The sequence below is a fragment of the Pituophis catenifer genome, unplaced genomic scaffold, assembly GCF_029215685.1.
Source record: "Pituophis catenifer annectens isolate HBS135680 unplaced genomic scaffold, rPitCat1.0.hap2 SCAF_1, whole genome shotgun sequence".
In the NCBI taxonomy this organism is placed as follows: Eukaryota; Metazoa; Chordata; class Lepidosauria; order Squamata; family Colubridae; genus Pituophis; species Pituophis catenifer.
The window spans coordinates 301,122,769-301,145,554 of record NW_027256881.1 but is presented as its reverse complement, the minus strand read 5'-3'; the positions used below and the strand labels follow the sequence as shown (position 1 = coordinate 301,145,554).

The window sequence follows — 22,786 nt, the reverse complement described above, 5'->3', positions numbered from 1 at the left end:
AGCCTGCACTCCAAGACATAATGGTATTAAAACCAGAATCATTTAAGTACACAATTACCATATGCTTCAATATCCTACGCACAGCAGCAAGGCGAAGTGAAATTCTTTCAAAAGGTACTGTTTGATGGGAGAACCTGGTATGTCAGGGCCTCAGGGTCTCTGAGAACAATTTAACACCACACATATGATTTCCAAACAATTTAAACTTGACTACAGAACAAACGCATATTGTAAAATCTACATTTTCAGTTAGGATCAGCAGGCAGCTCTGATAGTCAGATATGGAGGTGCTTCATTAAATGGAACAAACATAAAATCTCAAGCAGGCAACACAGTATTATTAGCTCCACTAATTTCTACTGGCATGAACAGAGAGACAGTTTCCAAATTCGCAAAATGCTGCAGAGCTTATAAAAAAGATTCTAATACAGTAACTGCTGCTTATCAGTAGAGTAAAATTCACTTAACTAAATTATGCCCCAATCAGAGTTCCTAATCCCAGGGGAGCATCTATATGCATTTGGCTGAAAAGTCTATGGTCTTTTAAATCTAATGAAATAGATAAAATAAATTAATAATTCTGAAAAATCAGAAAGGGTATTTTTGTGGTGGACATGGTTACTTTAGATCAGGGGTATCAAACTTGCGGTTCATGGGCTGGATGCGTCACGTGCTGGCCACGCCCATGCCTGGTTTAGTGAAGGGGGGAAAAGCTGCGATACATCATGTGACGCTGCTCTGATGCCCTGAGTTTGACATTTTAAATAAAGCACAACATAAAAGATAGACCTATGTTTCCCCCCACTTCCATTGTATCTTTAGCAGAAAGCATCACCTGTGTTTAATATAGCTTATTCAGATGGAACTGAACATATTTACCAGGTGAATGAAAGAAAGAATTATCTTTCACCATGATGGTAATAAATTGATTTGCTCTTGAGAGACAGTGAGTTGTAACAAAAGTGCATATTGACTTTTACCTTCCTTCTGGTGAGAAGAATGAAATGTCAAGAGTTACTGCTTTAATATCAGCCAAGGCATTAGTTGTAGTGTAGGTGGATTCAGGATATCATTGTTCAAACTATGTTTCTAAATACTGATGTGTGCTTTATTAAATCATTCTAGTACTTTTTTAACCCATCTTTTGAAGCTAACAATTTAAATCAGTGCTATATGTCTTTCATGATGTAAAAGAACCAGAATTGTGACAAGGAACTAAAGAGCACAGATTGTAAGTATTTTATGGATACTCGGTAGCAATTTTAAGAGACATACAAGTTTCAAGATAGTTCTTGTCTCACTGAAGATAAGAGTGTTTAATTTTTTGTTTAAGATGACAACTATCACATAAAGATCTATTTAAAAAAAGACGATACTCAAGAATTGTGGAGAATCACAAGTAAAAGGGAAAGCAAACCTTTGCAAAGATATTTTGCAAATGATTAGGTAGCTTAATCAGTTACTAAATAATTAGATTGCTTAATAAGTTATATTACTGAAGTATATACGGAGATTCTCAATCATCCAGGTATGGTTGTCCCAAAGATGTTTTTTCAAAGGCAACTGGATTTTCTTGGTTTTTTTCCTTGAAAATGAAGGAAATTCTTCTGAACTGAAGAAGCTTCTCCAATGAAAAGTAAAACGTTTTCAAAGAAAAAACCCAAGAAAGTCCAGTTGCCTTTGAAAAGCACCTTTGGGTTATTCATAAAGTAATACTATATATGTTAAAAAATACCTAAACTTCAACATGCCTACTTAAATGTATAATATATGGAATAAAACATCTGTTGCTTGTTATTATTTTAATCAGAGCCTATGGGGTTTGTATGGAGAATTAGGGCAGGGAAAGCGCCTCAGAGGGAGACCACAGCTGCGATATAAGGATATCTGCAAGAGGGACCTAAAGGCCCTGGGAATGGACATTAACAACTGGGAAATTTTGACCTCCAATCATTCAGCTTGGAGGCTAACGACGCAGCATGGCCTTCTCCAATTTGAAGAGACACTTGTTCGGCAGGCTGAGGCAAAGAGGCAGTCTCGGAACCAGCGAAATCTGGGGGCTGGGCAGGGGACAGAACGCAGCTGCCCTCAGTGTGAAGGGGATTGCCACTCTCAAATTGGCCTTTTTAATCACACTAGATGCTGTTTTAGGACCTCTTTCCAGAGCACAATACCATAGTTTCTTGAGGCTGAAGGATGCCAATGATGATGGTGAAGTTTACTTCCTTTGGTGTAGATAAAAATGTAAAGCAGACTATAACTATTTTTCAGAAGATTTTATATGCACTTTAACAAAAGTATAGCATGCTAATTATAAATATTTAACATATAGACTGGTTTGGATTGAATTTGCAGAGCTTGAGGTCTGCTACCTGTGTTACATCATGAAAAATATCAGAAAGTAATTAGCTAAGTAGGTTAGCACTAATGCCTGTATCAAGAACACATGCCACTAGAAGGGTTGGGGTTTTTTTATAAGCCTCAAAGAAGTAGTTGTAAGTCTTCTTGTCCTGAAGGTCTTGTTGGACTCAACAGGGATAATTATCAGTTTCAATTTATTTGGGGAGAATAAAGCATTGGCAAAATGGTGGTTTTCTTAGATGAAAAAGATTATGTGGAATCATTTTAATCTGACTTGTAGCCTAAAATGTTCTAAGTTGTGTTGATCAATTTCTACAGCCAAGAATTAAACAACATAAGAGATTTATTTGACCCATCAACCTTTTTACTTCCACATATTATCATCAGAAGAATGTTATGCATCATACCACTGGACAAATTACGCTAACAATGCCTGCCTTTGTCTCTAAGAATCCAAAGAAACCAGTAAGTCTCCTAAAACAACTTTAGCTGTCATTAAGGATTAGAAGAATTTAACACATTTAAAATAAAACTGAGATGGATGGAGAGACTTCCATTTAATAGGAAGGATATACATTGGAATATTTAAATTGCTATTGGAATGGTTGTACTACTTCTTACAGCTCTTAAAATTGTAATTCTTCAATTGATCTGAAGCCGGCAAACAGATGTGGGAATATAAGCATTCAGAAAATCCAGGTGGTTTACACGGATGCATTCACATGATTCATTTATCACATGATTTAAAAAAATCAAATCCTATTCTTCATGCTCATGGGTAAAATGAAGAGGATTTAAAAGAGCATCACTGAATGATGGCAAATAAATAACAATCTCAAAATATGGCAAATATCAATTTTTGTTCTTAATTTTATTTTGGTAAAAAATCTCCATCTGAAAAAAGAAAAGAAAAAAAAATAGGCCTGAAAACATAGGAACACAAAACATTCAGCTTACCTGAATGGTAGGTGTGGAGCGATTTTTTCGTGTTGTAGTAGTGGCCATAGTCGTGGTAGTTTCCATGACAGTGGTGGACATCTCTGGTGGCATAGAGGTTGTGGGAGCTGTCCCCAGAATAGATGGCACTTCACCAACCAGCCGAACACTTCCATTGATTTTGATGTTGGGGTTGTTTTCTGCTGCCATGTTCAGCACTTTCAAGCCATTGTAATAGAGACCGGAAAGCTGACCTTGGAAGAGACGCCCTCTATCTTTTCCTCCAATGGCTATTTGAGCCTGGGTGTTGAAGATCGTTAACTGTCGTCCTAAGTGAAGGGGGGTGAACATTGTTATTGCCAGGAAAATTCTTCCCCCTTTTTTAAAAACCAAGATGTTTTATGTTATGTCCTGGTTGAATGGGTGGAAGATCAGAACGAGTTTTCTGACATTGGTGGTGATGGCAATTGTGATGGCTGAGTGACTGGAATGCAATACTACAAAAAAATTGTCTCATTGTGTTACAAATTAGGATAAACCAGATCAAACAAATAACAATGGACCCAGATTTTCTTGGCCTTATTCTCATAAATATCAACATATTTAGCAGAAGCCGGGATTCCAAATTTCACCCAAGTGATGAACTCAATCCAGTTTTAAGATCAAGCATTCTGCAGGGTTTTTTTTTTTTTCTTGAGAATCTGAGAGAGTTCAGTTCAATGAAACTACTCTGATTTTTGCATATTATGGAATTGAAGAAAATTGGATCCTTGCATGGACTGAACAAAGATTGAATCCTGTCCTATGACTTGGAAAAAGATATAGTATTAAAAGATGGATAAATGTATGCTTCATGACTCCTTAAAACATAAAATAACTATATCTCTAAATGAGGATATAATCTGCATTTAAATAAAGTGCAACTTTAAGACAATATTGGATTATCATTTCTGTTGAAGAAAACAAAATATATCTTAAAATTAATAGAAACAAACAATTCTATTTCTTGGGTTCCTCACTTTCACAGTAAAACTCTATGCAGTCATTTCTACCTCACACTGAAGTTATGGAAATCAGAACAGTACCCCTTTGCTGCAGAAAACCAAATCTGAGCAAGAAGGATTCTTATAGCCTTTTCTTTAAAGTATCAGTTCCTAAACACAGGCTGGTCTTTGAAAAATAGCTTATGCTTTGACTAGTAAGCAATTTTATTGGAGGGACATTTTGAAAAGAGAGAATATAGTGGTGAACCTGAGCTCTGCTAGGATCTCAAAATGAACGGTCAGCAAGTTTTACAATATCATCCACCATTTTTTCCAAGGATTGTTCTTTCTTCACCAGTACTAATCATGTGTCAGAAACCCAAATTTGATTGTACAGAATTATCATAGTGAATCTTCCTTGAGATTTCAGAAATGAATTTCCCAATTCCTTAAAGGAAAGCAGGAAGAATTCAATTCTAGTCAGAATGGACTCCACAAATAACTGCCAATTCTTCATTCTACATACAAATCAAGGATGTGTTCATCCCATTAATTCAAAAAGACAATTCAAACTTTGACAAAACTTTTTTCTTTCTGTTGTTCTTGCCTCATCATTTCTGGAAAATTAACAGAAATTTTCAAGAATTACATTCCTTCTATATATGATTTCTTTGCATTCAGCTTTCCAAATGACAGCTATAAATTTTATATGATAAATCCAATATGTAAGCTCACCTGGATTTAATATTTATTCATGTGTTTTAGAGTGTATTAAATGTAAATGTCCATTGAATAAAGAACCATACTAGCCACATTTCAGAAAATAAAGTGGAATTAGTATTATTTCATTCAGTCCACTTCTCCCAACATTTACACACACATGTCCATTCCCTCCCATCCTCCCTTGAACAGTCACCACTTTCTTTCTCTGTTCTATCCTGATAAATGCCAAATTCTATTGTGTTGTAAAATAGAATCTAAACCCAATTACTGATTCCCTGTGATTAAAGTAGATCAGAATAGGAGGGGGAGCTCACCAATTTTGGTCGTCGTGGCTGGTCTCGAAGTCAAGTGGTGATGCGGTGTTGCATCATCTAATGGTGACGGGATGGGTCATGGGGAAGAGAATTGGGACAAGAGAAGAAATGTATCTGAAAGGAATTCCTATTCCCAAGGAGGATCCTAGCTAACCAAGCAAAGTAGATGTTTATGGGAAATGCTGAGTGTTTGAGGAAGCGGAATGCACATCTTCATGTGCTCTCCACTACCGTAACAAGAAACAGATCTTCATTAAGCAAAGATGGACTAGTGTACAAATGTAAAAACAGCAAATTAAAAGAAGAAAAAAATGAAAGGATTGATATACTTTGTCCTTGGAAAGCAATTAAATCTTAATTTTTGAAATCTCTTCTATTATCTCTTTCCTCTCATGCCCTCTTAACCTTATCATATGGATTTGTTGCATGTAGCTTGGGAGTGGCATGTTGCATTTATCTGTTGTGTGAGAGAATAGTAAATCTGGCTAGGCTCAATTTTTTTAAATTAAAAAAATAATTGCTATAGTGATAATCTCACAGACATTTTTAGATTATAGAAAATGATTGTACTGATAAGACTATGTTCACTCCAAACTCTTTCAAGTAATGACATAATAGTATCAACTATCACATGGAAAATTCTGAGGGGCTCTCATTAAATTTGGACATACAATTCTATTCACAGGATCTTTTTTTTTTCAGAGATACTATAACATTAACTGCATTTTTCTTTTCATTCTCATGCAGTGCGATCAGCTGGAAAATGATACTTGAGGAAAATACTTTATCAGTCTCTGCCTTTTCCATAGGGAAAAAATGTATAGGCTGTTCAACTGCCACAAAATTACACATAAATTAGGACTTCTGCTCAAAACTTACCCATGTTATTTGAATGGGTACGTTTCTGAGAGGAATTAATCAATTCCTCTAAGGAGGCTAAAATATAGAGTGGGAAAAATGTCCTAGCTTGGAAAGCTATAATAACCCTTAAGTAATTCAGATTTGCAGTTTGAAAGGCTCAACCAGCCTTGATATTCTGAAAAAGCTCTTCTCTCAATTCCTTTCGACATTTATGGCTTTATATAATACAGTACAGAGCCAGTCTTATTTTTTTTTTTTTAAAAAAAAAACAACCCTTCCTCTTGTACCCTATCCCTTTCTTGGGGTCCAGAAACAAAAACTGCAGAGTGGCAATGAGATTTTAAAATTTATGACCAGATTCTATGACCAACAGCCAGAAAATAGCATTTTTAAAAATAACTTCTAGAAACTGAAAAGTTATCTACATAATTTACTCTAATTTTTCCCTCAAACTATTAAAAATTGACCAAACACTGCCATGAGACCCAACTGGTATTCTGATAATGACATCCTTCATGTCTAATGACACAAAGCAAAATTAGTGGATTCCCTTAAAACATACTTTTAGTTTCTTTAACAATCCCAGGAGAACCAAAGACAAAAAAAACCTACTATACCCACCCTTTGGAGATCACCAAAAGATGGGTAGAGTATAATTGTCATATAGTATTTAGAAAAGAAATTGCACTTGTTGAATGTAAGACTTGTCATTAATGAAATATATTTGTAGGGCTGTGCCATACTTAAGGGAGTGATGTGGTTTGGGAAAAAACACAGGTGTGCCTATAGCACCTGTTGAAAACACTTTCAGATAGTTTTTTCCTGGAGTTGTGCGGCTGCCCTTTGTATCTGCCACACAATCCTAGGAACAGATGTATATGATTTAAGGAGTTTCCAAAAGATCCTACATGCAAATCCAACTTGTTCTAAGTCATGTTTCTTCCTTTGAAGGATTATAAATACTTCCCAGTGTGTCATAAGTAAACTGTTTTTAAATGGAAAGAATTATGGAATGTCTTTGGAAATTGAAAGAGACATGTTAGGCCACTGAGTCTAATCGTTGCTTAATTCTGTAATTCATATTACAGGATCCATGACAACTATTTTGACTTTGAACATATCATGTGAAAATGACCATCCCGTTCCTAGTTAATGCTTCACCTATCAAAGAACCTTGCCTAGTTTGTTTTGAGATAGAACTGCATGTGTCAAGGACAGATTTTGCATCTTACTTTTAATTAATTTCTTCTGTTTTTAGTTGGTAGACACCCATAGTATCAACCACTGTCTTTGACAATGCTTAGGTTATCCAGAAAACTCAGAGCTAACCCCAGATTTAGTACATTCTCTCTCACGGCCCATGATCTTTGGAACAGCATCCCCGAGAGTTTATGGTTACTACTCTCAAAGGATTCTGGAAATTTCTTATACCTAGCTCTGTTTCCAGGCCTGGGGTTAGAGTACTTGTGGAGCCCATCACATTTTTGTGTATTTTATTTATTTGGCTCTGTCCTGGTGATCATGATTTTTAAATTACCAGCATGTACTTTAAATAGTTTTAAGACATCCAGAGTCTGTTTGGAGTAATAGAGCTTCAAAATCCAATAAATTAATTTAATAACTGTTGAAATTAGTCTTCAGTTAATTTCCGTTTTAGGTATTTCAGTCATGCTATGTTCATTAAGTTACTTCATAGATCTATCTGTATAAAACCAAACCAAATTTGCATTTAATCTCTGTTTGTTTATGGCTGTTGTTGCATGTAAGACCCAGTCTAGTTCAAAACCATTATGAATGGGCAAGAGAGGTTTAAATATTTACTTCACTGTTGCTTTCCAAAATTTGTGTCCTCCAATAGGAGTTTAAAAAGGCTGTGAAACTCCATTGGTGCTAGTGTGTGAGGGAGAGCAACTGAACATGTGTAAGCAAATGAGAAAGCTTTATTTGATTTATTTGTTTTAGAAATATAACCATGCATATTGTTCCAACATCCTAGATACAATTACCTGAAACAGATTACCTAATTTTTTTTTTTAAAAGAAAATGCATGTGTTTTCTTCTTGATGATTTTCTTCTTCTAGCGTAGCTGACAAGGCAGGCAACATATAGCACAGCTACATTTTATAACAAAACACTGACATTAAAAGTGTGTGTTTGCTAAAAGGACAATCACAGGTCTCTGGACGATCTGCTTTTAACTAAAACCACTTGTGTGAAACATTTTTACTTGATGATCAAGTGGAAAACAATGGGAAAAAAGAAAAAAAATGTATAGAGGAAACATGCACAGCTGAAATGTCAGGTCAGACCTCAATCTTTCCTAATGTGATAGAGCTCATTCTTACAAAATAAGGAAATTAGTAAACGGTTTTGCATATATTCTCTATTTCAAAGGCATTACTGTAGTACTGGGAGCTCATTGTGACTAAGAGAATGGAAATTGTGTAGTATAGGTAATCCTCAGTTAACTATGGAAATTGGAACTCCATCACTAAGCAACAAGTTTTAAAGCTGTCTAAACGCATGTGACCATGCCACTTATGATGGCAGTTCTGGCAGTAGTTGTTAAATGCATTGTGTGTGGTCATTAAATGAAACATCAAGTGACTGCAACTTATGATTTCCTCATTGACTTTATTTGCCAGAAGCCAGCAGTCAAGGTCACAAATGTCAATCATGTGACTGTGATTGCCAAGTGCCCAAATCATGATCATATGACTGTGGGGATGTTGCGACAGCTGCCATTTCAAGGATGAACCTTAAGTCTCCTTGCTCAGTGCCATTATAACATCAAACATAATTAAACAAGTGGTTGCTAAACAAGGACCAGTTGTAGATGAGGTTCTCCTTATTCCGTTCTTTTATGGTTTACATAAAAGACAAGCAGTGCTTGCCACTATTTTTTTTTTTTTATTTGATTTATATGCCGCCCTTCTCCGAAGACTCAGGGCGGCTTACAATGTGCTCAGCAATAGCCTTCATCCTTTTGTATATTTATACAAAGTCAGCTTATTGCCCCCACAAACTGGGTCCTCATTTCACCTACCTTAGAAAGGATGGAAGGCTGAGTCAACCTTGAGCCTTGGCGAGATTCGAACCCTGCAGTAATTGCAGGCAGCTGGTCTTAATAACCAGCTTAATAACAGGGTGCCTTAGACCCCTGTACTACCAAGGCTCTTTTCCAGAAACACTGCAGATTATAGGAACCATTTGTGCTTCAGTTTTGAGAGGCAGACAACCCAGACTCAACCCCACAGATTGTTCCTGTGTTCAACGGTGAAAAGTCACAGGACAGAAAACATCCTGCAGCCAAGAAAGCTTCACAGACTACTCAGGGGACACTGAGGACACAAGAGTCGAAGAAGCTTCTTGGATGAGAAGCCAAACGTCCTCAAAGAAAAACAAGGAAGTCCAGTTGCCTCCTGAAAAAGCACCTTCGGGATAATCAAGGAGAGATCCAATCCAAAATTTCCTGACAGCGAGAACAATTAATCAGTGAGAACGACTTGCCTCCAGAAGTTTATTTATTTATTTATTTATTTCCAATTTCTATACCGCCCTTCTCCCTGAGGACTCAGGGCGGTGTACAGCCAGAATTAAAAACATGCAATACAAATATTAAAAAACAATTAAAATATATATAAATTTGGCCCAAAAATTAAAAATCACTACCAATTAAAACATTTTAAAAAATTTCTTCTTAAGCCAGCCCGGCTTGCTGGAAAAAATGGGTTTTAAGGGCACGGCGGAAGGCACCGAGGTCTTGGATTCTCCTTATCTCTGGGGGCAACTGATTCCAGAGGGTAGGTGCCCCCACAGAGAAGGCCCTCCCCCTGGGGGTCACCAGCCTGCACTGTTTGGCTGATGGCACCCCGAGGAGGCCCTCTCTGTGGGAGCGCACGGGTCGATGGGAGGTTGTGGGTTGCTCCAACATTGGAGGTTTTTTAAGAAGAGATTGGGCAACCATTTGTCTGAAATGGGATAGGGTTTCCTGCCCTGAGTGGGGGGATCGGAGTAAAAGACCTCTAAGGTCCGTGCCAACTCTGCTATTCTTTTGTCAGGCAAATCAAGTAATTTTGCAGCTTTAACATGTGAAAAGATAGATGCTTGATCAAATGAAAGTTACCGTGTTTTCCCAAAAATAAAACCCTGTCTTATGTTGTTTTGAACCCCGAAATAAGCATTTGGCCTTATTTTCGGGGAGGTCTTATTATTTTGGGGCGAGTGGAGCAAGATGGGACTTCTCTTGCTGTCTTACCTGATATCCAGGTCTGTCTCCCTAACCAGAGGAAATGGTAGGGACCGGCTGTGCATGCACTGAAATATTTTCGGGGAGGGCTTATTTTAGCTCATGTGCTCAGAAGCCCGATTAGGTTTATAATCTGGGGAGGTCTTATTTTCGGGGAAACACGGTAGATAGTTTTGGATCTTAAAAGGGAAAAAGGATATGAACACAGGCCTATCAGATGCGGCAAAGAGGCTGAAAGTCCTGTTTATGACTGGTGATAAAACTTACTTCATCCAGGATAGGTATAATTTGTAACCCTTTAAATCAATTTGATTTGGTTTTGAATTTAAAAATGTCCATATAATCTGGTTTTCCTATTGACAAAACAATAAAGGAAATCTAAAAAAGAAAAAGAAAAAAGAAAACTCTGGCCATCAGAATACCAATTGCACTACAGAATGTATTGATCTGGTTCATAATGTTGAATTTTGGAGTTAAAGCTACAAATCTGTCTAAAACTTGTCAAAAATCAGCAGCTGATGGATGAGGTAGTTTTGTGCCATTTGCTTCCAAATCAGCCATCAACTGCCAATTTATTCTAAGTTGGGTGATATACTGCATCTTCCCGCAGACAACAACATGTATGCTGGAATATATTTATAATTATTTTCTCATTCTCATTTTTTCAGTCTGAAAATGAATGACAGTATGTAACCCTCTCCCACACTTGGGTGCTGCTGTCAATATACTGAGCACTGAACAGTCTTTAAATAACCACTTTATTGCTATCCAGAGTTCATAATGATTATTTGTCCTGGCTTCATTCGTGAAACAGGAATGGGTAGCAGCAGATCTCTGAATTTTTATACATTGCATTTTAATGTTTCCTATTCTACAAAGAAAAGGAAAACATGAAACAGCAAGCATGTTTCTGGTATTTCAGAATAGCTGAATTTAGCATAACTGTTTGGGCATATATGATGCCTGCAGTAGCCCCAGTTCTCACTTCACAGTTCAAAAGTTGGTGCTTGTTTTCCATGCATCATCAAATGAAAACATGTGATTTCTCCCTCTGTCTATTTCTCTCTCTCATTACTCACAGACACAGGATAGCAGTGGGCAGAAATACTATAATGCTGGGTGTGTTATCGTAGTATAAAGACTATGTCCTTGCTCTAATCTGGCAACCTCTGGATGTGCTTGGCATGCAATAACCAGAATTCCCAGCTAGCATTTCCAGTGATTATGGTACTTGGGAATTCTAGAATTACAATCCCCAACTACTCAGAAGATGGTAGAATGGAGAAGGCTTATGTTTAATGAAAAGTTATGTATAATGGGAATAGTAATACAAGCACCGGATTGTTCTTAAGCACTTGAAAGCCCAAATACATTTTAATTTTCTTTTGTTTATTAGCTGTTATGCAGTTATAAATAGATAACTGCCAACTACACAAGAGAATTAAACTTAATTCTAATTTTTGATTTTATACAAATAAAATTTGTGAAGTTGATTGATAGAACACATCTTTATGCATATTAATTAAATGAATCAAATTCCTAAGTAAATGTGCATACAGATAATGCATTGCTGAATTAATAGATTTTTGGATAAAAATTTACAGGAACAATCCATTTAAATTGTAAATTCTTGTTAAATATCATTTTGTTCTCTTCCCTTCTTTCTTCCCTATAATGGAGAAACAGCTTTCTCATTCCTTGCAAACATGCTTTTAATTCCACCCCCACAATTCAATCACTTTTAAAAAACCACTTAAGAATTTCATTATGTACTTAAGTGCCATTAGTTTTGCTGGGATTCAAGGACACCCAACTTTCTTGGCATGGCATCCATTGTGTTAATTGTAAATTATTCTACTATAGGTCCATTACGTCTGGCAGATAGCTACTCTCAGTGCTCTCTCTTTGACAGAGCAATCCATCCATCTTGGCAGCCATCAATTTATCATGTTCCATTTTGATAGCTATCTATCCTCTCACTCATCATCTTTAAGAGGTTGTCTGACATAAGACTTTCTTGATGCATTAAGAAATAAATGAATGACTGCATGGGCTGGCAAAGTGTAGATGAGTGAATAAATGACAGGTTGGTACCAGTATGGTTTCCCTCCACTCTATAGTTTATCAGATGTCCAAATAACATTGAATCAAAATACCATGTTTTTAAAAATCTGATATTATAGAAAATGATAGTATATCCCATTCTACGATAAGCTAGATAGTAGGGCTGTCATGCTCCAAAAAACAATTTGGAAGGAGTATGCTTCGGCCTTTACCCAAGCATGTGACCTGTCTACTTATATGGCATGCATTTTTTCAGCCTTTTGTATGAACTTGAAAAAAATATGAGGGAGCTTTAATGAACGGAATTAAAAAGCCATCCTTAATGTAATGCTTATGGAAGCCTAAAAGCAGATGTATGATTGCCTTGGTGCTGTGCTTATTTTTTGCATAAAGTCAAAGCAGATCTTTTGAATCATTTTTAAAGTGTATACAGCCCTACTAAATAGTACAAAATGATTTAGGATACTCCATGTCAAGGCCCACCTCACCCCTGTGCTCTCTAAAAATGTTTGAGATCTCTGTGGTTTTCTTTAGATTGTGCTTGTCTTATGTGATTGTCTTTTAACAAAGCAACATCATCAAATTGTGTTCATCGTCATCACCACCATCACCACTGACAATGGCAAAAACATCAATTTCAGAACTCTTAAGACAGTTGACATGTAAATATCTTTCAGCATGCTTATCTCAGGCTTAGAAAATAAAGAAACAAAAGAGCAAAAAGTAAAACTATAGAGAGGGGGAAAAAAACTACAAAACAACAGCAGGTTTTCAGGCAAATGAGCTTCATCACAGCATTGGGCATGCACCGGTTTAACAAAAGCAAGGCCATTGTTGTCTTTAGCGTTAAAGGGACTTTATCCTTTTGAGATTAGCAAAAGAAAGTTATCCACTTTTTAGACCAGAGGTGTCAAACTCGATTTCATTGAGGGCCACATCAGGGTTGTGTTTGATCTTGGGGGCCAGGGTGGGTGTGGCCAACTTGACGTTAATCGTGTCAGGGGCGCCAGTGGCAGCCCGAGTGCTCTGCCAGCGAAAACGGGGTCCCAATCTCTGTTTTTGGCTGGGACAGTTCTCCCAAGCTCCATTTTCACTGGCAGAGGGTTGTAGGAGGCCGTCCCAGCCTAAAACAGAGATTGAGAGCCCATTTTTGCTAGCAGAGGCACTGCGGGCCAGTTATTCGAAGTTTCCAGGGCCGCCCCTTGGACCAGATCTAAACATCCCATGGGCCGGGTCCGGCCTACAAGCCTTGAGTTTGACACTCCTATTTTAGACTAAATATATTTACATTTTAAAAATCTGTTCTCATAGACACTGTTCACATTCAGAAATTTCAATCATTATTTATTATGTTGCTGCCTTAATTATCAAACATAGCACTAACGGAATGTTTTAGGTCAGTTCTATATGTAGTGACCCATCAAACTAAATCACAATTTAGCAACCACATCTGACCATTGATCTTGGAGGTTATTACCTCTCTGGTTAAAAGATGTTTGGCTAGAACCTGGGAGACCACAAGTTCTAGTCCAGTTTATGTACAAAGCTAGCTGGGTAACTTTGGTCCAGTCACTTTCTTTCAGCCCTAGGAAGGAGGCAATGGCAAACCATTTTTGAAAAACCTTGCCAAGAAATCAGCAAAAACTTGCTCCTGCAGTCTCCAAGAATCAGACATGGTTGAACAGAAGAAAAAAAAAATGCACTTCAGTTTTTGCAGACTCTAATATAGGACAGCCTTGTTTTCAGTTTAGGACTGAAAGTAGCCTTTGTAATTATGCCCTAATCTAAACTTCTCATCCAGGCTCCATTGCTGGTATGTTTTTGATTTTTCTCTAGTCTTAACTACCAATACCATTCATGTCTGGGAATCTATCAGGAATTTAAAATTTCCTAAAATAGGACAAATTGGTTTAGGGACACTATTTGAACAGTTTGAATTACATTCCCAATGTTTCTGTCTATTTCTCTTGATTTGTTTGGGTAAATTTCTTCAAACCTTTTATCCTTTGCCATGGTTCCTTTATTTTTCCTTATTTTACTCTTATTTATGCATTTAAAGGACTACCCTCCCTTTAACATATTTTATCATATTTCTCAAATTTAGAGAGTAATGTGTGTGTGTGTGAATTGTTATTTTTATGCATAGACAACCATTAAAAAGCTTACCCTATCAATGGGGAAATAAATAACATGTTTACTCAATGTATGCTCTTGAAATAAAAAACAAATCTGAAATTCAAATCTGAAAACAAATCTGAAATTCAAAACCAATTCTGAAAACTCCAATGTGTTTTTTCTAGCAAAGACACTTTAAAAAGATAAGCAAAAGTTGGTCCAGGATTTCCTAAATTATAAAATTGGACCTGATATGTTTTATTTTATATCATACCCAAGCTGTGGAAAAAGAATCAGCTTTGTAACTCAGCTTGTGGTACTTAAACAAAAATTTTGTATTCAAAAGAGTCAGATTCAAGAAGGCTGATGACAGAAACTATGTGCATTATAAAATATGTAAAGTTTATCTTCTAACTAGAGGGTCTCCAAACTTGGCAACTTTAAGACTTGTGGACTTTAACTCCCAGAATTCCTTAGCCAACCAGTTCTTTAACTGATTAGTATGGATGTGGAACTCATTTTTCAACACTTGGCAAAACTTCAAGGACAAATTTCAATATGGTACATTATAAACAAATGTATATAGAGGGAAAAATATCTGTGTACAAAAATTTATCTATTGATAGGCTCTATTGGTTGAGATCATTATAAGTTAACTGAAATGGGATAGTTGGATTTAAAAATAGTTAACTTCCCCTAGAACACTCTTATTATAAACCAGGAATGTCAAACTCACGACAACACATTGTCCTCATGTGATGTATTGCAACTTTTCTCCCCTTCGCTAAACCGGGGATGGGCGTGGCCAGTGTGTGTGATGCATCTGGCCCTTGAGCCACCAGTTTGACACCCCTGTTGTAAACTCTATATTTATTTCAATAAGGTTTGAACTATATCCCATGAGGAATATTTGCAATCAACTTTCTTTGGGAAGTGGTTAAGCAGCTGTAGAATTCTCATTAAACCATTGCAATATATTTGTGAGCATATTTGAATTGCTTCTTCTATGGACTATATATTACTTTGGGAAATCAATGGATTTGTGAACTGTTAAACAGAAAACAAGCATGCTTGCCCTACATTTCTAAAATACAATAGTTTCAATCTAGAATGTCCACATAGAAATGATATTGCATATAGATGTATATTTTTTGCAGATGGATTCATCTTTGTGTTTAGTTAAGGTATGCATCAAAAATCCATGAAACTTTATTCAGAAGAAAAATTGGTTGAGTTCAATGAGACTTACCCTTAGGGTAAGTATAAGATATGTGTAGAGTGCAACCAACGATGAAAATAGCTAGTCTTAAAATACAAATCAATTACCTGTCGCTACACTACTAGCATTCTCATTAATGCATCAATAAAAAAAAAATGTATCTGCAGGTCTGTTCTGTTGATCCAAATGGGAATACGTTATTGCATCATGCAGCAAGATTCCATGGCATGATTTTCTATATTATGTAGGCCAATATTTCTCAATTGTAGCAACTTTAACATGGCTGGCTAAGGAATTCTGGGAGCTGAAATCCATACATCTTAAAGTTGTAAAATTGAAAAACACTAGTGTAAACAATATTGAAACAAGGTGTATTCTGAAAAATACACATCATTTTTTCACTTTTCCCTATAGAGCTTATATGAACATTTAAATGCTATCCCTTAGGATTCAGGGGTTGGAGAAATAAATACCCAAAACACATTAGCTTCATTAAAATGATGAGGGCAGTCATAACTGTAACATTATTTAAAAGGGAATGGGATATCTGAAAATAATGTTTGAACAATTAGATTTCTAAACAAGTTTAAGACAACTTTGATGAGATAGAAAGATGTAGATTATATTATTTAAAAATAGTTCATGCAGTAGTTATGTAGCCATAATACATGTTGTTTCATTTTCCTTTTTGGTTTTTAAATGGTGTCTTAGCTTTTGCTTCTTTCTTAGTTTTTTTATAGTAAACTTTGAATTTCGTCCCTTTAACTTGGTTTTAATAGCAATGTATTATAGCATGATTTATCAACATATGGCAGGTGGAAGTTGACACAAATTATAATGAAAATTAAAAGTCATTTATGCAGCAGGCGATTCCAGTTTAAGAAACATTTATTTGCAGGCTTTAAAAATGAGGGTTTAGAATCAAATGGATTTAAAATGAAAGTTTTAATAATGGTTACCTTTTTCCTGCAGCCATTCCTCTACGGGTCGGTTATATTTGAAGGGGATTTTCTGTTTTACCAATTGGAACGCAGTATCAGTGTTTCCTTTAAAGTTTAAAAAACAGCTTAAAAACAATCTGAAAAGTCAATGAAATTGTTAAAAAAAACCATCCTAAGTTACTTTGATTTATTCATTTAGTTATGAAGGAATTTAAACAAACATGAAGATATGTAGTTATACTTCTTTTAAAATGGTAGAGAATAGCACACTCTCATTTCTTGGAATTCTAGAAGAACGTTTCCATGTTTCAAGCATGTCTGTTATGAAGAGTAGGTTTAACAGAGAAATCCTTTCCACCAAACATATCAATTTTAGGAATCATGCTGGCTCACTTTTCTATACCTCTATATGCTTTTACATGATATAAATAGCAATCTGGAATTGTGAGAATGCCTGATCCATGCCCTCTTCTCACCTTCATAGAAAAGGTTTCACAGAGCTAATGTAAAATACAGAGTCATGAGGTTGGAAGAACCTGAGATCTTCGAGTCTAATCTCCTACCCAGTGTGGAAATCTTAGTACTTGTCTAAACAAAAGTCTGGGCAATTTTAGCACCTACAATCCCAGAAGGCAGGGTATTTCATTCCTTTAAAAAGTCAGAAAATGCCTTCTTATTTTGAGTTCCTTCCTCTTCAGTGATTCTTGTCCTACACTCAGGCACCATGGGTAATAAATCCACATTCTCTTTGTTTTGACAGGCCTTCAAATATTGGAAGATAGCTACAATCCCTCCCTTTAGCTTTCTTTTCAGTAGGGTAAATATTCTCCATTCCTTTAACTGTTCTTCATAGGATTAGCCTGCAATACCTTCACTATCTTTGTTGTCACAACACTTTTCTTCTATTGAAATGCAAGATTACACTGGTTCTTTTGGCAACTGAAGAAAACTGCTGGCTCATATTAAGCTGTGATCTGCTAGGATGTCCAATTTTTTCCCCACACCTACTACTGAATCAGGTATTGCCTATCCTGACCTGCATAGTTGTTGTTTTCTTTTTTCAGATAAATGTAGAACCCTACATTTATCACCATTAAACTGCATATTTTTTGGTATTGTCCTATATTCACATCTGTCAAGATCCTTCCAAATTCTGTGCCTGTTTTCCCTGGTAGAAATTCCCCCCACCCACTGCCTTCCACCAAGATTTATGTTTACCTGCAAATAAGAAAAAGCATTCTTATTATCTTCTCATTTAAGTCGTGCCATTCCCTAGGTCTACTAATCTAATCACTTTGTAAAATAGTACAATTTGTCTAACACCATCTATTTTTAACAACTTCATCCTATCTTTCAGTAGGCATCTTGTTCCTTTCTAAATGTCTGCAAATCCACTGCTTGATTATCTTTCTAGGCTTTTCTCAGGTATTAACGTCAAATTGATTGGTCTGTAGTTTTGTTTCTTTTTACTGTTTTCCCTTTTTTAAAGTCTAAAACAACATTGGTTTTTCTCCAGTTTTCTGGCACTTTCCATGTACCACATCAGGGGGTGAGGTGTTACCCCCTGTGGATATGGCCCACAACTTGGGTGTCCTTCTGGATTCACGGTTGTCTCTGGAAGATCATGTAGCGACCATGCCCAGGGGGGCATTTGCCCAGGTCCACCTTGTGCGCCAGCTGTGCCCTTACTTGGACCAAGATGCCCTACACACTGTTACTCATGTGCTGGTCACCTGCCGTCTTGACTACTGCAACACTCTCTACCTAGGGCTGTCCTTGAAAACCACTTGAAGGCTTCAACTGGTGCAGAATGCGGCCACGTGAGTTGTGATGGGAATGTCCCGACACTCCCATATTTCACCCCTCCTGCGCGACCTGCATTGGCTACTGGTTGCCCTTCAGGTGAGGTTCAAGGTGCTGGTTATCAGCTATAAAGCCCTTCATGGCCTAGGCCCAGGATATTTGTCAGACCCCCTGCAGCCAGCAGCAATCTCCAATCGCCCGGTGTGTTCCCACAGACAGGGCCTCCTCGGGGTGCCGTTGGCCAGACAATGTCGGCTGGCGACTCCCAGGGGGAGAGCTTTCTCTGTGGGCACATCCACCCTTTGGAACCAACTTCCTTTGCAGCTCCGGATGGCCCCTGACCTTCACTCATTCCGCTGTGATTTGAAGACCTGGCTGTTTCGCAGCCTGGACTGATGGGGGTTTTTTCTTAATAGATTTTAAATAAATTTTAAATTGTTTTAATTTGGACTTTTAATTTTATATTGTTTTAATGTGCAATTGTGCATTTTATTGTTGTGAGCCGCCCTGAATCCATTGGAGATAGGGCGGCATATAAATCGCATTAAACTAAATTAAAACTAAACTAAACTAAACATCAAAGATTACAGTAAAAATATATGCTTTGTAACAGACCTCTTCAACTTGATGCCTTTCCAATATGTTGGGAACAATATGCTCAGAATTCTCTCAATGAGTTGATATTGTAACCTCCAGAACCTCAGCATGAATACTAAAATCTCCAGATAAAATAGGATTACCATTCTCAGAATGGAATTGTAGTCCAGTAAATCTAGTGAGTTATACCTTTGATGAAAGGTATATAGTTTCCAGCTTCCCATTGCAAACTATTATAGATAACCTTCATTTTGCTGGGCTCAGATCTCTAGAATAATGAGGCACTATCTTAGTCTGTGTGATGAAAAATAATATGATACGTACTGAATTTGTAACTTTATAGCAGGGTATATTAGATTAGAAGGGGTAGTAGGTTTGCCAAAGATGATTGTAACAGCAGAGATGTTTAAGTGATGTAACTTATTTTTTCCTATGTTTTCCTATATAAAATAGCCTCTCTTCAGAAGGTAGTATGGCTAGTTAAAGCTTTAGATTTTCCAAAAATAAATAGGTCTCTATATCTCACCCCACCCCATCCTTAATTGATCATGTCCTCTACAGTTTTGCTTGAATGCTATATCTTTCCTTTAGAATTGTTTTGCCAAGACCAGGCACATGGAAGGTCAGCTAGGATAAATAGGCTGGTTCTATCTCACATAAATTTTGATAGCTATTAGGGAAGAAGTACAAACAACACATACAACATTGTCCAGCATCTCTAGAAAGGAGGATAGAGAGATATAAACCAAGGACAATATCTTAATTGAAATGTCCTTGGCAATTATTCAAATGTTTCAGGTTCATTCAAACTGCTGACAAGTTGTATCACTGAACCAACTCCAGGTGCTGTGTTATTTATATCCCCTATATTTTGTAATAGTATAAAAAACGACAAACACTCTAGTTATTTTGAGCCTCAGTGTAGACCTAGCCAGGAAAACTATTTTACACTGGCTGCAACAATCTGGGGATTGTCTATAGCTCCTTTTCATGAAGATGAAAACCTCCCAGCTATCGAGGGGACAGGAAATTTTGTCTTCTGTCTACAATCCTTTATTGAATATTGTCATATCTTTTTATTGCCTTGTATGTAGATATTTTTCTATTTATTTTATGCTTTGCTGTCAAAGTCATTCTTTTTCTATGCTGTGCTTAATGCATTCTTCAGCTTTTTCTCTTATTTTTCTGCTTCCAGATTTACCTTTGGCAAAACCAAAAGGTTTGGGAGTGCCAGTGAATCACTCGCTGAATATGAGCAAGCGGTGCGATGCAGCCTTTAAAAGGGATAATGAAAATCTGTGTTACATTAATAAAACTATTGGGTCTAGCTTATCAGAGGTAGCAATTCCAATTATACTCTGGCTGGTTAGACTGTACTTCAAATACAGCATCCAGTTCTGAACACTGAACTTAAAAGTGACACAGAGATGTTCAAGCAGGTTCAAAGGATTTCTACTCAGATAATAAGGGTTTTAGAAACTTCATTCTATGATAAATGGTTAAAGAAGTTGGGCATACTATATTTAGTCTGCAAAGGAGGAGAGTATGGGGAGATATAATAGTTGTTTACATATATCTAAAAGGACATCATGTGCATGACAGAGTGCTCCTGTTCTTTGCTGAATCCAAGGGCAGGACAAGAGCAGACTAGTTAAAATCAAAAGGAAGGAAGTTGGTGCTGAATATGAGGGAGGATTTCCTGATGGTAAGAGCTGTCAAGCAAAAGAACACTGATTAGAGCAGAGGTGAATTGCCTCTTCTTGGAAGCTTTCATATTGATGCTGAAGGGTCATCTGTCAAGGATGGTTTAGTATGAACAAGAGATTTGAGAACATGACCAATAAGAGCTCTTCCAGCCCATACATTGTATTATTCTATAAAGCAAAGTAGAAGATGTCATCCCTCCCAGCCAATTGCTGCAACTAACCTTTTTTTACTTCTGCACTAGAAATAGGACAATTTTCTCCACCACACTAAAGGCAGCAAATTAATTTAGGATTTAAAAGGCAGTCTTTATGACACATCAGTTATTTTTCATTTATACCTTGTCACATTACTATATTCCTTAATGTCTACTATTTTGGATGTCTGTTTCATTCTGGCTGATGGTTGGGTTGGCCCTGCAAATCCTAAGAGATATAGGTGGTGTTAACTATAACTTAGAAATCAGTGACAAAATACAAGCTACTAGAAGATGAAGAAAGAAAGTCCTGAATGGAAAGAAATATAGCAGATCAATGTGCAATTCTATTAACGTCACTTAGATTGGATTGAATTAAATTAAACTTTGTACAGCAAGCAATGTGTCTTCTTCAAACCCAGGAAATGAATTGCTAATCTCTACCATCTCTTTCAAAATTTTGATTTTAAATTTAAGTTTATATTTTTATTATGAAAGTCATTTTATTTATACACAACAAGATACCATTAATATTATGGGGAAAACTGAAGGACTTCTGGAAATTCAACAAAGTTTAAATTGTAACATTAGAATCTTTTCATATTCCTTTTTATTTATTTATTTTTCATTTATGTCAACCATTCACAAAACTATAAAAACAGGTGCATGAGAATGTATTCATCTTTATATTTCATGGACAAGAGTAAATTAAAGGACAAGTTGCTTACAATTATACACAAGCAATATAAAGTGAAGAAAGGACTATAATGATACCAATTACGAACATCAAATTCATTAAACTATACTGTTTTTAGGAAGTAGCTTAAATAACATAGATTTCATCAGGAACCAATAATGCTTTTACTTTACACAAAACTATATAATTATAATTTACAAATTCATTGGATAATTAACCTGGAACTCTTAAGAAAAAGAAACTCATAATACCGGCACAAAAATTCCATGAACATAAGCATTCAGTCATTTATATTTTATATTTCATAATCTGATTCTTAGCAGAGAGAAGATAAATGCTACACTTTTCATTTTTTTACTTTTGCTACTTATGGCCAAAGATACTTCAGTGGCTTTTTCCATTTGCTAATGCAAATTTGAGCATTGTAATTGCTTATTTCCAAAACTCATTGTATCTGCTTATATTATCAGTGTAAAATTACAGAAAAATAGAGAAAGTAAAAAAGAGAGAATCACTCATTTTTTTTGAAAAATGACTTTGGGAACTTTAATGCTTCTAAAAGAGGAAGTTACACAAATCTAACTTATGCATTGTATGTAAGAAAAAAAATTGTAACTAAATGGCACTTTATAAGGATAAATAATAAATGTTACTTCCTTTCTTCCATTCGATAAAGCTACATAAAAGAAACAGAAGTTACACACACATATTTCCTGGATAATTTAAATATGTAACTATACCTTATGGTTCTTATTAGTGTGTTGCTCCGTTTATCTCATTAAATATTTCACAAACAAGCTAGACTTCATTACACATTCCTCATTTTCCCCTTAAAATTCAGGCAAATTTCCACCCAAATAAAATTTGTTCCATTAAATCCATTCCTAAATCAAAAAAGAGTTTCTAAACCACAAAAAATAAAAGGGCTGTTTGGATAATGTCAAATTTTGCCCCTTGATGAACATGCATGTAATGAGGAAATGGTGTTATTGAAGCAAAGCAGAGTAGCATAAAGGTTCCAAC

At 36.2% G+C, this 22,786-nt stretch overlaps 1 protein-coding gene across 25 annotated transcripts in view; it reads right to left on the bottom strand.

The window, feature by feature from the left end:
- NRXN3 (neurexin 3) overlaps positions 1–22,786 on the bottom strand; it is a 1,226,878-nt gene that overhangs the window by 138,600 nt on the left and 1,065,492 nt on the right. For 15 of the 25 annotated variants that reach the window (XM_070931446.1, XM_070931448.1, XM_070931449.1 and 12 more), the window contains 2 exons: positions 16,785–16,871; positions 3,319–3,626 (listed from right to left, as the gene is read on the bottom strand). In XM_070931446.1, coding sequence (XP_070787547.1) covers positions 3,319–3,626; positions 16,785–16,871 — 395 coding nt within the window. The remainder of the gene's footprint in view (positions 1–3,318; positions 3,627–16,784; positions 16,872–22,786) is intronic. The other 10 variants (XM_070931454.1, XM_070931447.1, XM_070931456.1 and 7 more) reach the window with 1 other exon arrangement.